At 32.3% G+C, this 14,474-nt stretch overlaps 1 protein-coding gene across 8 annotated transcripts in view; it reads right to left on the bottom strand.

The window, feature by feature from the left end:
• SUCO (SUN domain containing ossification factor) overlaps window positions 1-14,474 on the bottom strand; it is a 92,843-nt gene that overhangs the window by 27,883 nt on the left and 50,486 nt on the right. For 6 of the 8 annotated variants that reach the window (XR_013174095.1, XR_013174096.1, XM_077156989.1 and 3 more), the window contains exons 10-15: window positions 6,324-6,431; window positions 4,200-4,305; window positions 2,474-2,494; window positions 2,207-2,262; window positions 1,601-1,692; window positions 841-906 (exon numbers count right to left, since the gene is read on the bottom strand). Coding sequence is in view for 6 of the 8 variants with exons in the window: in XM_077156989.1 (XP_077013104.1) it covers window positions 841-906; window positions 1,601-1,692; window positions 2,207-2,262; window positions 2,474-2,494; window positions 4,200-4,305; window positions 6,324-6,431 (449 nt within the window). In the remaining 2 variants the exon portion in view is untranslated. The remainder of the gene's footprint in view (window positions 1-840; window positions 907-1,600; window positions 1,693-2,206; window positions 2,263-2,473; window positions 2,495-4,199; window positions 4,306-6,323; window positions 6,432-14,474) is intronic. The other 2 variants (XM_077156988.1, XM_077156992.1) reach the window with 1 other exon arrangement.

The raw sequence follows: 14,474 nt of genomic DNA, 5'->3' as shown, positions 1-14,474 counted from the left end.
CACCCCCACAAATTTATTTTTATTAAGTTCAATGATTAATCTTCAAATAAAAAGAAAACCCCTAAAAGTCTTAAATTCTTCAAGGATAACCAAAAATAACACATTAAAATATACACATACTAAGAGTAAAAATAAAGTGTCAGTTTTGGTCTGGTCATGGTCTTTCCAGAAGTCTCCTTAACCAGCCTAGTACAAGTTTGGGCATACACTGGAACAACAACAAACTAAACCACTAGTATCCTAGACATTGTTTCTTTTATTTACAAAGATTTGATGATGATGATGATGACAACTGTTATTATTTTTTACTCACTATTATTATGGATGGAGTGACCTTTATTATTTTGGAACTTAAGAAGAAACTAACCATATCCATAGATTAACAAATCTTCATTCACTAAGATTTCATTGATACATACCATCTCTGAAACTAACATTCAAAATTTCTTTCCCATCCAGTAAGACTACCCACATGCTTCTGTATATATGATCCAGGACCTCTTTAATAATTTCTTTCCTGAGTCTATTCGTATTCCTTTCTTCACTGTTAAGACAGAATTTGTCTCAAAAAATGAGTGCTTAATGGGAGTAGAAAAACCACCTTTTTAATGCTTTGCATTTTTCCCTCTTCTCTTTCTTTTCATCTTCTCTTCCTATTTTTATTTGCATAGAAATAATTTTCAAAGGCCAGTATCTTTGATTTCAAATCCAAGTTCAATACTGCGAGTGAGAGAATCCTAAACTATGCCAACAAAATAAATAAAATAAAAAAGGTGAGAAACACTTCAATAGTAGATAGACTATCTAGTGCCAATTATAGGAAAACCCCAAAGTACTCACTTGTAGCAGAACCAAGAAGATTTTTTGAGGATTTATCCTCCCCAGTACTATAATCCAGTGGATAATCTATTTAAAGAGAGAAATGAAAGTAATTAATGCTGAGAGCTAGCTCCAACATCATATTTAAAAGGTCAAATTATGCCCTGTCAAGAGTCAACTGATACTTGTATTTTATAATATTAACTACACATCTAAAACGTTCACAGAAAGGAAATGAGATTCAGAAGCTACTTAACAGACAGGTGTAAATCAAGGAAAGGAATTCTGCTGCTTACCAAAATTTTTTTCTGCTGCTTACCAAAATTTTAACCATGTTTATGACCTTAGTCAAGCCTTCAATGTACATTAACAATTCTTAGTAAAAGTCTTCATCTCACTGTTGGGAAAACTAGGGTAGGAACAATTCAGATTGGCCAGAATTATAGTTCAAAATACCTTAAAATAAGAACTTGATAAAACAGAAAATAACATGTCATAAAACCTTTCCCAATTCCTTTAGTCTTACAGACTGTAACTGGGGTCCCCAGTTATAAGTAACTAATGGATAAACATAGAACAAAGCTCAATTTATGAAGGAGACAATCATAAAAGATTGTTTTAAGAAAAAAATTGGCACTACAGATAAAAAATAAGAACTAAATAAGGTCTAAAGGTAGCATTCATACTGGTTTTTTTTAAAATGACATGTACTTATCACTAGAAGAATGATTTCATAAAGTAAAAAGTTGATATAATAGTCACCTGTTTTAAAGTCACTTACCATAGTCCTCATCAAACAGTTCTTGACGTTCTGAATGATACTGGGAATCAGCAATCTCCTCATATTCTTCCACCATGCTAGTGCCAAATACCCTATTAACAATAATTCCATTTATACTTTTCCAAAACAAAGATGTGTTAGGGTTTAGCTTCTCTTTTACAATAAATGACAAAATACACCAACTTTGGTCATGCTCTGAGGAACATAACCTTTGGACTTCAAAATAATAACTGCTCCTATACTAAAGTCATCTACTGTTTCCATTAAAATATAAAATTAATCTATTTTAGGCACTTAATATAATGACGAAGTTTTTACAGCAGTTCAAAATATGTCCTTACATTATCATATTAGCAAAATAGCAAGTAAGGTAAACCAAACACATAACATGAAGGCTATTTTCTCTTGAGAGAAATTTTTAACATTTCTTTAAAATACGTTCAAGAGAATGGCTTGACATTTGTAAATTTCTATTTAAATATACTTTATATTTCTATGGTATTAACTTTATTATTAAATATAATTATTATTTCTTTTAACTACATTGGACTTCTGCATATTACATTTTTTAAAACCATTCAGTAAATACATTTTGTTCTGTATTACCTTATAAGGCTTAATGGACAAAAGTGTTCTGATCCAAAATGTGATACCAACTCCACCTAAAGAATACAAAGACATGAAATGCAAAGCCAACACAGTGCATCTAAGATTACTTGGCAATATATAGGTTTTTTATTATACCTTTTCTAAAAATAAAGTTCTCATTTCCCCAGAAAGCAGTACTTTTGTTAAAAATAGTTATGCTTTTTTTGCCATGCACTAATATGCCATGCCCTGCTAGTCAATATTGCAAAATAGAACATTGCTAACCTTTATGTATTTGATGAACATCTGAAGCAAGAGAAAGGAAAAGAAAAAGAAATCAGTCCAAAAGTCAGGAAAACATGCCATGAGCAACTTTAAACACTTGTAAACTATACTATGTAATTTAAGTACAGAAAGCAAAGTACCAGGATGGATAACATTGTAGTATTCCTCAGTCTTTGCAGAAATCAAAGTAATCATTTAAATTTTTACCTTCACAACTACAAAGTCCATCTCAATATCTGTATTGAAATAAATCAATCCATTTTTAAAACTAAGCTATTAAGTAGTTCATAGATTCGGTTTAGTTCTCTTAGAATAAGGAAAGCCCAGGCAAAAATATAAAATTTAGTACTATAAAATGTTTTTTGCTTTTAAGACTCAATTCTAGTAAAGAGGGCCTTTTATTACAAAATCAACTAGGACAAAAGCACACTATAGACTGCCCACCATGAATGAGACAAGGTAGGGAGTATTAATATCACATTTTTTTATGCCATCGGTAAAACATTCTTCCATTTTTAACAAAGTAAATGTTCCAAAGAATGATTTCAGCACAATTTGGCAACGTGAGTTGTTTTAATTGTAAAACTAAATACAACTGTATCACCTGGCACATAATTTTTAACATTTTTTCTTTCTCAGAGTAAAAACTGTAGTATAAAAAGGTCACTAAAAATTGTCTCAATACTCATTTGAAGGAAATGAAAATGTTACTTTATTTTTCTAACATTGTTGAATTATTAACTGAGAATATTACTATACCTTAAAAAAGAATTTAGCATTTTTATACTGAGACTAGGAATACTACAAGTTTATTCATTTATAGCAGCCAATTTAATACAAGCTTAAAAAAAGATAGAGAAGATCCTAGAAAACAATTAGGTAGCTACAGTTCTTACATTTGAAGAAGAAAAAGAATAGAGAAATCAGGAACTGCTGCCATTCCAAAAGGCCATATTAACAACAGTCTGGTACTTTAAGGTATGACTACTAATTTTAAGTGGAGGAAAAAAAAGAGTGAGGGGAAGAGTAGGAATTTCCCCTATTTTGTCTAAATCCAAAAAGCCAGAATTCTAACTGATTTGTTGGCGGAAGCAGAAGGAAATACTGAATACGAGTTTTTTAAAGTTAACTTTATTTGAAACTGGTATTTGGACATATATATTTCACGTGAACATATAAAACAAAGTTCAAAACCCCACTGATAAAAAGCCAAATAACTGGATATTAAAACTGAAATGGGGTGGTGCACTTATGGCTCAGTGGCAGAATTCTCGCCTGCTGTGCCGGAGACCCGGGTTTGATTCCCAGAGCCTGCCCATGTGGGAAAAAAAAAAAAACTGAAATGATCTAAGAATCAGATTCTAAAAAGTTAAGAAATCAGATCTGCTTTAAAGACTTCAGTTATTAACAATGACTTGGGTTTCAAAAATAGAGAGAAACATAATGGGATGATAATATTTCATGTAAAGACTCAAAAATTATTGAGTTATAATTCAGAATTTCATCAGAGCTACAAATATAAAACTGGTCTAGGCTTCCAGTTATACAAAAGGGAATGCATTAATATTTGTTTAATAAAACAATATAACTAAGAATTAAATAGTATACATAACACTAAATTTCCTCTTAATTGTTATGATTTGTGAACAGGTGAGGTGCAGTATTAAGTGTGAATGACAGGTAAGTGTTCTACATTTAGAACAGTCCTAATGTGTATAAATATTACCTTCACATATTTTGCATACATCTGTTCATCTAAAGGAAAACTCTGGACATTCCTCTCATCTCTACCATGGAAAGTACCCAGCTTAATCCATTTATTTGTGGGATATCTAGAAATATAAAATATATTGCCTTTTAAGAAATCGTAAGCCACATATTGAGAGGTTCCAAATTCAAAATATATACTATACATTTTTTCCCTCCAGGTCAAGACGATGATTTAATGTAGTTTAAATACGACAGGCCCTTGAATTAATAAATACATTTTCTTTTCCAACTAAACTGACAGGTTCCTTTTTATTGAGAGGAAAACCTTGAAAAATCATACCACTATCAAATAGTAGGAAGGAAAAAGATGAAAAAAAGAGGACCAGGACCACTTCTGGGGGTTTGGGGAGGGCATCCAAATGAACTGGAGGTTTTAAAACAAATATCCAAAGGACTGTTTTAGAAAAAGGGGGTGCAACTCAGCACACACTGACAAGTGTATGAGGGTATGAAGTGTAAACATATAGATGATGGAAAGTGAAAGAGGAGAAAAAAATTTTTTCTATCATATTTTAGTTTGACAGGTTTTGTAAAGCTGTCACCTTCAAAGAAAATCTAATATAAAAGCCAAAAACTATTATTTAGGGCAGCATTTAAAGAACTCAAAATGAGTTCTGTCTTAAACATTAAAAAAAAATACACCTGACTTATTGACACTGGATATGTCCATTTGACACATGGGAAAATTGCAGCATAAAGAAAAGGAAGTGATCTGAAAAGGCTGGTGGCAGAAAAAAGGATGAAATTCTCAAAGGGGTCTTAAGAATTAATTTTAAAAACTATATGCAATACTGAGTGGAGAAGGGTGAACCACAGAATAATAACAATAGAAGAACAGTTAAATAAATAATGGCTTCCTATATGGTATATATCAGGCACTCAAAGTATTTATGGAATGAATAAACACCTCCACTAAAGGAAAAATATTATGTACTCATTAAAAATGGTGTGTTTAAATGACTGTGCTGGGTTTGAATCTGTTATGTACCCCAGAAAAGCCCATGTTGTTTAAATCCAATCTTGTAGGGGCAGATCTATTTTGGGTGGGACTTTTTGAGTAGGTTGTTTCCATGGAGATGAGACCCTGCTCATTTAAGGTGGGTCTTAATCAGCTTGTTGGAGTCCTTTAAGAAAACACAGGCAGAGTAGAGAGAAGTCAAAAGAAAGAAAACACCTCAGAAAAGTCAGAAGACACACAGGAGATGAGAGAGCCATTATGAAACCAGCCCAGGAAAGAAGGGTCAGAAGATGTTGTCATGTGCCTTCCCAAGTGACAGAGAATCCTGGATACCAGCAGCCTTTCCTCTGAGAAGGTGGTGCGTTAATTTGGACACTGTCATGGTCTTAGAATTATAACTTGTAACTTAACAAATTTCCTTTGTAAAAGCCAACCCATTTCTGGTATATTGCATTCTGGCAGCTTTAGCAAACCGAAAGAATAACAATGGGACATTCTCAAAATGTAAGTAGTAAAACCTAAAATTTTTAATTTATTTAGAATTAGTAAATAATTAAACACACTATAAAGACTGGAAGGTATATATCCAAATGCTAACAATGACCTCTGGTTGATGGAACTGTGATTCTTTTTCAAGTTCTTTAAAATTTTATAACACCCCAACACACTCACCAAAAATACACTTTTTAAAATACACTTTACCAAATTATACCTCATGATATAAAATGAAGCACTTGTAACACATATGTTCTTAATGAATTTTAAATGAAATATGTGAAGCAATAGAATATAAGAATAAAAGAGCTTTGAAGTTAGGAAGCTCAGTCTATATTGTGACCCAGGTCTAAAATCAGATGACCTGGGTAAGCTACATAGCCTCTCCTTGTCCGTTTCTTCATCTTATAAGGGAATAATAGCAAATGGTTGTCATAGGCATTATTATCAGTTAATGAAAACCAACGGCTAAACAAGTGCCTATATACTACAGTAATATTACTATTACTATTAAAAAGTGATAAATTAATACAAGAAAATGGCTGATGCTAAAAAGAGTGATCTATTGCTTAATTTTTATTCTAGAGATTCAACATAGATCCTATAGAAACCAGGTTTAGAATTTACCTGTCACTGATAGAAACCAGAAAGTCTTTAGGAGTAGAAGAAAATAATTCATAATTTGCAATATCAAGTTGTTTTACTTGAATTGGTTCACAAAGTTCAATAACAAACCTTCAAAAGAACACAAGACATTATTTAGATAAACCACCCAAAATAACAATTCACATCAAACATGGCATTAATAATTTGCATAAACTAGACTTCTATTAAAAGTTACTCATTAAAATGGAAGGAAGGAAGATGAGTAGCCCGAGTTATCCAGAAGGGAATCCCTTTATGTATTTCCTAAGCATATAATTAATGGGGGAAAAAAGTAAAAATAAAACAAGATACTGATTCTGCCCAATCATAAGAATGACAAAGCTCATTCTTAGAGAATGAATGGCTTTGACAGAACAGCTAGTGATTGTATTAAATTGACTAGTTTAGAGGACATTCATTCTTTTATTCATTTTATTTAATTCTCACAACCAAACGGCAAAATATCTCCAGTTTAGAGAATCATTCAATCAACACTTATTACCTACCTCACATTCTTTCCTTCTTCATTTTAGTAACAGAACCCTTAAAGTTGTAGTTGAGCATATGGCCACCCACAAAGACTATATTTCCCAGTCTAAAAAAGTTTACTTAGTCTGGGTGGTGGGATATGAGCAAAAGTGCAGATTGCAACTTCTAGATCAAGTCCTTAAAAGGAACTGCCAACTCTCCATTTGCTTCTCCCACCTTACAGGCTGGAATGAAGAGGATGTGGTACAATACATTATCTCAGCAATGAAGGTAGGGACAATACCTTAGGGGATAGCAAAGAAATATCGCAAAGGTGTGTAGGTCCTTTGTTCTGTTTCCAGAGCAGCCTTTCACTCCAAACCACCTACCAAGTCTGGCTTTCATGTCAGAGAAAACTGAACTTTTATTATATTTAAGCTACTTAAAAGCAGCAGAATCAAAAGCCCTAATTAAGAGTCATTTAGCCAATAAGTAGTGAAGCTAATCTACACATGGTTCCAAAGTCTAAACACTTCCCATACCACTACAACACTCTGATGGCAGAAAGGGGGAGTTACAGAAAATCAGGACTTTGATTTTTATTTACAATGAAGAAAATAAATCTAAAAGAGAGCATTACCAGCATAAAAGGTCAATTCGCTAGGACTTTACAAGACAAACAATGAGCTGTAACGTAAACCATGGACGATAGTTAGTAGTACAACTATAATAATATTCTTTCATCAACTTAATAAATGTACTACACTAATGCATGGCATTAATGTGGGATGGGTATCAGGGAACTCGGTATTTTCTGCAAGATTATACTGTAATCTAGAACATCTCTAATAAAAATGTGAATGAAAAAAAAAGATAGCCTTGCCTTTAAGGAGAAAAAATAAATGGAGTCAATTCATCAGGAAGACGTACTAATTCTAACACTTGTATACACCTGATAAAGAGCCTCATAATCTATAAAACAGTCCACATTAAAGTTGATTTTAAAATGCTTTCTCATTATATCTTTATGCCTTTTCTCTCATGCTGTCTTAGAGAGAACATTATATGCAAATTAATAAGACTACATCTAGAAGTTGACAAATCCAATTTTAGTAAACTTTTCAATTTTTTATAGGTCAGGAATTTAAAAGATCAGTAAAGCATATAGATTTGAACACAGCATTAATTTGACTATTCAAAATATATGTACTAAACATGTAGGGAATTAAACTTTCTTCTCAAACATATTTTAGAAATCTAAAAATATGCTATAAAATAATCATGGCTCAAATAAGAAATCATAATGGATCAATATTTAAAACATAAAACATCATGAATCAAAACGTATAGGATACAAAGCAGAAAATTTATAACGTTACATAGAAAAGACTGAAAATTGAGTTAAGGCTCCAATTTAAGAACAAAACTTCTAAAAGTTCAATAAAGTAAACCTAAATAAAGTAGAAATATAATAAATAGGTAGAAATTCATGAAACAGAAAACAAAGATATAATAGAAGGAGTCAACAGAGCCAAAAATGATAAATTTCAGTGGAGATTATAGGAGGCATAAACAAAATAGTAAAAATATTTTTAAAAAACGACAGACAAAAAAGGTCTTTTAAAACAAATACTATAAACAACTTTATTCCAAAAACTTTGAAAGGGGATGAAAGCGAATTTCCTAGAAAAATACATGTTACCCAAAATTAACTTAAGAAACAGAATACTTAAATGAGTCTTAAAACTATTTCTTTTAAATGTAGTTTAAAAATCTTCCCATCTACTCACACAAGTGCAAAAACAGTACATATGCAATCTTATTTATAACAAATTTTGGCAAAAAATGTATAAGCAACCCAAATATCCATCAACAGAGAACTAGTTAAATCACAGTACAACTATAATCACGTGGAATCTTGAACAGGCAATGAGAGATCTTGTTGGTTCATACAGGTTAGTATGATGTCCCGATACATCCCAGAGTAATGTGGTCAGAGAATAAAAGAGTATTTGCAAAGTCCCCTTGATGGACTTCGGAGAAAGGAGGAAATATTGTACTTCCCAACTAGAGAATCCCTGATATTCCTGCAAGCCGTGGGGACAACCAATTCAATAGGCTGAGCCCTCAATCTTGGGGATGGCCCCAATTCCTACAAAGGAGAAGTTAAACCTACTTTAATTACTCCTAAGTGTCACCCCCAGAGAACATCTTTTGTTGTTCAGATGTGGCCTCTCTCTCTAATCCAACTTGGCAAGTGAATTCACTGTTATTCCCACTATGTAGGGCACAACTGCCAGGGTGTAAATTTCCCTGGCACTGTGGAACATAATTACCGGGGATAAGCCAGGACCTGATATCATGAGATTGAGAAAGCTTTCTTGACCAAAAGTAGGGAAAGAGAAATGAAACAAAATAAATTTGCAGTGGCTAATAGAGTTAAGAGGTTACCCAGAAAGTAATTTTTGTGCATTATATAGATATCTCTTTTTAGTTTATGGTGTATTGGAGTGGCTAGAGGGGAGTATCTGAAACTGTTGAACTCTATTCCAGTAGCCTTGATTCTTGAAGACAACTGTACAACTATATAGCTTTTACAATGTGACTATGCAATTGTGAAAACCTTGTGGCTGACGATCCCTTTATCTTGGCTATAGACAAATGAGAAACAAAATAAGGATAAAATATAAATAAATAATAGTGAGAGGATAAGGGATAAACAATTTTTTTTTTGATAGACTGCAATACTAGTGGTCAATGAGAGGGAGAGGTAAGAGGGTATGTATGGGATGTATGGGATTTAACAAATGAGTGTGACCGCTGGATCACTATATTAATATTCCTTCTAACCTTCAGTGTTTTGTAGCAGCTAGAAGGAAAAATCTGAAATAATGGAATGGTAACCCATAACAAACTCTGAAATCTGCCCTGTACCTAATGACTTTTTTTGGAAGTATACTTTGAAAATTGTTTTTTCTTTTTTTTTGTATATATATATTTCACACACACATAAAAAAATCACAGCACAACCATATAATAGAATTAAGCAGCTATCAGAAATAATGAAGTTATCTATGTATAAAATGGAAAGACGGACAAGCTATTTTAAGTTAAAAATAAATTCAAAATGAAGAATAGCATGTATAATAGGTCAACTTTTGTGAACAGCAGGAGATAAGATTCTCACATTAAATTCAATAACTTCTGACACTAACTGCAAATGCTATGGTCTCTTCAATCCCCAGCTACAATGCAATTCAATTCTGACTCCAACTACCCAGAATTAGGCTAGATCCGTATGTGAAAGACAATCCTCCACAGGACTGCCCCTGACACAGACACCAGTCCCAAGTTCAAGGCTTCCCAAGACCACACACAATTCTGACTAAATGGCTACAAATTCAGGGGTTCCTACAACCCCTCGGGTTCAAGAGCTAACTAGAATGACCCCAGAACTCATTAAAACTGACATGCTTAAGATTATAGTTTTATTACAGTGCAAGGACAGAAATCGGAAACCAAAAGAAGAGACGCACAGTGCAAGCTTTGCTATTCTCTCCATGTGGAATCAGAATTTATCACCCTTCTGGAACACTTATTTATATTATCCATCATTATCACCCTTCTGGAACACTTATTTATATTATCCATCATGGAAGCTCACCCAAGTTTCCAGTATCCAGAGTTTATACAGGGCTTCGTTATGTAGACATGACTAATGGAATTAATGCCCAGCAGGCTAAGGACATAGCTCAAAGCCCCAATTCCGCAAACCCTTCTAAAACTATAGGTGAAACTGGTCCTACCCTGAGTCACCTTGTTAGCATATGTATAACAAAAGACAGTCCTACCTATCAGGGAAATTTCAAAATATTTAGAGGTTACCTCCCAGGCACAGGGGACACAGCCTAGACAAGTTCTTATACTACAGATCTACATCTGTATTTGCCAAAGAAACAAAAAAGATATCTAAAACTTAATACTAGATAGGAAGATAATGGCAGGAATGGGAGGAAAATTTCTCACTTTAACCTCTCTCCTTTCTTTTAAATATATTTTTGGGTTTGAAGATTTTGAATATATTACTTATTTTTTAAAAGTAAACACCTGATTTAATTTAAATTAGTATTTTCCCACAGACTCACATGGTTTTATAGGTGAGCTGCAAACTTAGGACATTTATTTCTAATCTTACATAGATACTCACAAGAAAACAGAAAAAGGAGGCACATTCTGCAACTTACTATATAAGAATAGCATAAGCTAGATACAAAACAAAACCAAAAAGAAACAAAAAATGTACACAAAAAATAAAAGTTATGGGCCAACCTCATTACAGAGTCTAAAGAAAACCTGAACAAACCAAACAAAAATATCTCCACCAAGTCTGTGTTTATCCTAGGAATTCAAGAATGATTTATCTTTTGATACTCTATAAATGTAATACTTCACATTAATAAATTAAAATAAGGAAAAAGCAAATAATCAAGAGATGGGCACACACATAAACACAAACACAAAAGCACTTGATAAATTAAAAACAAAACAATACAAACCAGGAAAAGGAACAATATATTTAATGACGAAAGGTTAGAAGCACAGCTTTCCAAATGAGGAAAAAAATGAAACTGACAACTTATCACTGTTTCTATTTCACAATTTTCTCAAGAACGTAGCTTTCAAAGAAGTAAAAGAAAAAACAGTAAGTGAAAATTTTTAAAAAGAAATAATATGTAGGGAAGTTTAATTCTCTACATAGAAATCCCAAAAGAATCTACTTCCATATTATTAGAATTAACGAAAGAATGCAAATGTAAGATTCATATATAAAATCAACCACATCTCTCTATATGAGAAACACAAAATCTAATTTTTAAAAGATATAGTTTACACTAGTTACACAATTTTTAAAAAGCTGCCCAGGAATACATTTTTTTAATGAAGGATTTTTTTTTTTTAAATAATAGCTTTATTGAAAGATACTAAAGGCAACCTAAATGAATATCCTTATTGATGGATAAGCAAACAATATCTGGAAGTCATCTAAATATTCATATAATTCCAATCAAAATTCCAACATGATAGGTATTTTGGGAATTTAAAAGGATATAATGTCTGAAAATAAGAAAAAGCAAAGATAGAAGAATAGTCAAACCAGTTCTAAAAAAAAAAAAAAGTACGAAACTTGCTCTACCAGATATTAAGATTTATAAAGCTAAAGAAAGTGTGGTGTTACTGCAGATAATGATAAACTGACCAATGGACAGGAACAGAGAATATGGAAACAAATCCATGCATATGAGGAAACATGATAAAAGGTAGTCTGTAAATCAGTGTGGAAAGTGGGAAAATACGAACTATTGAGTAAACAACTATCTAAATAAATAAATAGTTGGGGAGAGGTTTCTTCTCTTACCACCTTAAAAAAAAAAAAAAAACCAATTCCAGAGGGATTAATGGGTTAATAACTTAAATGTGAAGTACAAAATTTTTAGATTTTAGAGAAAATGTAAGATAATATCTTATGGCCTCAGGGCAGGGAGAGATATTCTACATTAAAAAAGAAAAAGTTCCAACATTACAAGACAGACAAATTGAATTACATTAAAATTACAACAGTTTCTATTCATCAAAGACAAAGAAGTTGAGAGGACAATCCACAAACTGAATTTAAATTATTAAATGCCCCTGTCTTAACCAGAGTTGTACAAGATAAACTATCAAATTGTATCCAGTCTATAAGATAAACTGCTAAGTAATATGGTTTGAGTTCTACTAGATAATAAGAAAAAGACAAATATTTCAGTAGAAAACAAAGTAGAAGAATGGACAAGTAGTTCAGCAGAAAGGAAAACCTAAACAGCAAAGACATGAAAATACACTCAGTCTAATGAAATGCCCATACTCTCTCAGATATAAGTTCTACATACAGCAGCAGAAATATCTATCTTGTGAAGCAATAGCATTCCAGCACTAACAGCATCACATAATAGGTGCTTAATAAATATCAAATGAATGAATGAATAGATAGGGAGACAATATTCTAAAATATCAACTACCCTGAAATTCATTTTAAAGATTCAATATAATTTCAACAAAAAGGCAAGCATGATTTTTTATGGGACTTGACAGGATAATTCTACAATTAAATTTAAAAAAGAGAGACAAGAATAATCAGGACATTTCTGAAGTATATAACTTGTTTTGGCATACATTAAGACTTACGAAGCTTCAGTGAGACTTAGTGATCTCACTACACTTTAGGTCAACCTACTTTAACCAAGTGAAATAAGTTACAAGCATTCTGAGAATATTTAATTACGCTGAAAAATGTACACATCAATGAACAAAAATAAAACCTACAGTAAGCATATATACACAAATACATGCTGATGGCAGAAGCATGAAAACATAAATGACAGCTATGGCCACTTACACTGCAAACCAGAACAAAGCAAAATGATTCATTTCATATGATTTCATCCCAGCATGTCTTGCTTGAAATACTAAATTTTGGACCATGAAAACTCTGACTATACTGGCTTTTACAAAAATAAAAACATAAACTAAAAGGTAATATTTTGATTATAATCCCATAAATAATCAAATCCTCAAATTCAATTTACAGACCAAATGCCATAAACAAAAATTAAGTTTTAAAAAATTATTCCACAACACTCTTAAATAGCCTGATAGTATCATTTAAGTCAAACCTAAATGCATACATTTGCAAAAAGAGTGATGACCAGGAGTAGAAAAGAACAAATATTTTTTGACTTAAAGAATGTCTCTTACATAAAATTTTTCAAAAATGTATTTTAGTACATCAACATATGGCAATGGTTTACCTTACTGTTTCTAAATAGCTTCTTTTGAGCAACGAAATCAAGTAATTTAATAAAACTGCTGGCATATCACACATTATTCCCCATCCCCCCCAGAAGTCTGTTCCTTTTCCTATATTCTTAGTTAATGGCAAAAACACAGACCCAGTTGCTAAAGCCAAAATCCTAGATTTCCTAGATGCCTCCCTCTACTTCACATCTAATCACTAACCAATCACTTTACCTGCTATAAATATCTTTCAGATACTCCCTCTCCTCTATATTCTAATTGCTAATGCCTTAATTAAAGCCTTCATTTCTTATGTGAGCCCTGACAACAGGTTTCTGTTCAGTTTCACTGCTTCCTACTGTACTCCTTGGGGACAAGACTTCTTAAAATGTCAGTGAAATCATATCTTTCTTAAAACATATGTTTGGATGATTACATGGTATGTGAATACGTATCAGCTAAGAAAAATGCTTACCCTTATAGTCTAAAAGGTCAAAAATTTTAAAGGTGGCTATACATAGAAGCTGTTGTCCTACTTTATCAATAAACTAACTCTCCAGCTTCATTTTCTGCCACTATTCTAATTGTAATATTACTTCTGTTATGACTAAAAGAACTATGTGATTCTATTTATAGTTACTGGGGAGAATTATGTTCTTTTTAGTGCTGTCCTCTTATTCTTACAGTTCCTGAATATCTTCATTCCCCTCATTTACCATTTCTTATGAATCCTTCAAGATTCAGCTCAGGACTTATCTCTCATGGAGGTCCTCCCTCAGCCCCTCTTGTAGTTACATGCCATCTCTATTCCTGTAATAACTTCTCAACAGC

Source organism: Tamandua tetradactyla, chromosome 4, assembly GCF_023851605.1.
Source record: "Tamandua tetradactyla isolate mTamTet1 chromosome 4, mTamTet1.pri, whole genome shotgun sequence".
Classification (NCBI taxonomy): domain Eukaryota; kingdom Metazoa; phylum Chordata; class Mammalia; order Pilosa; family Myrmecophagidae; genus Tamandua; species Tamandua tetradactyla.
This window is presented reverse-complemented; position numbering and strand designations above follow the sequence as displayed.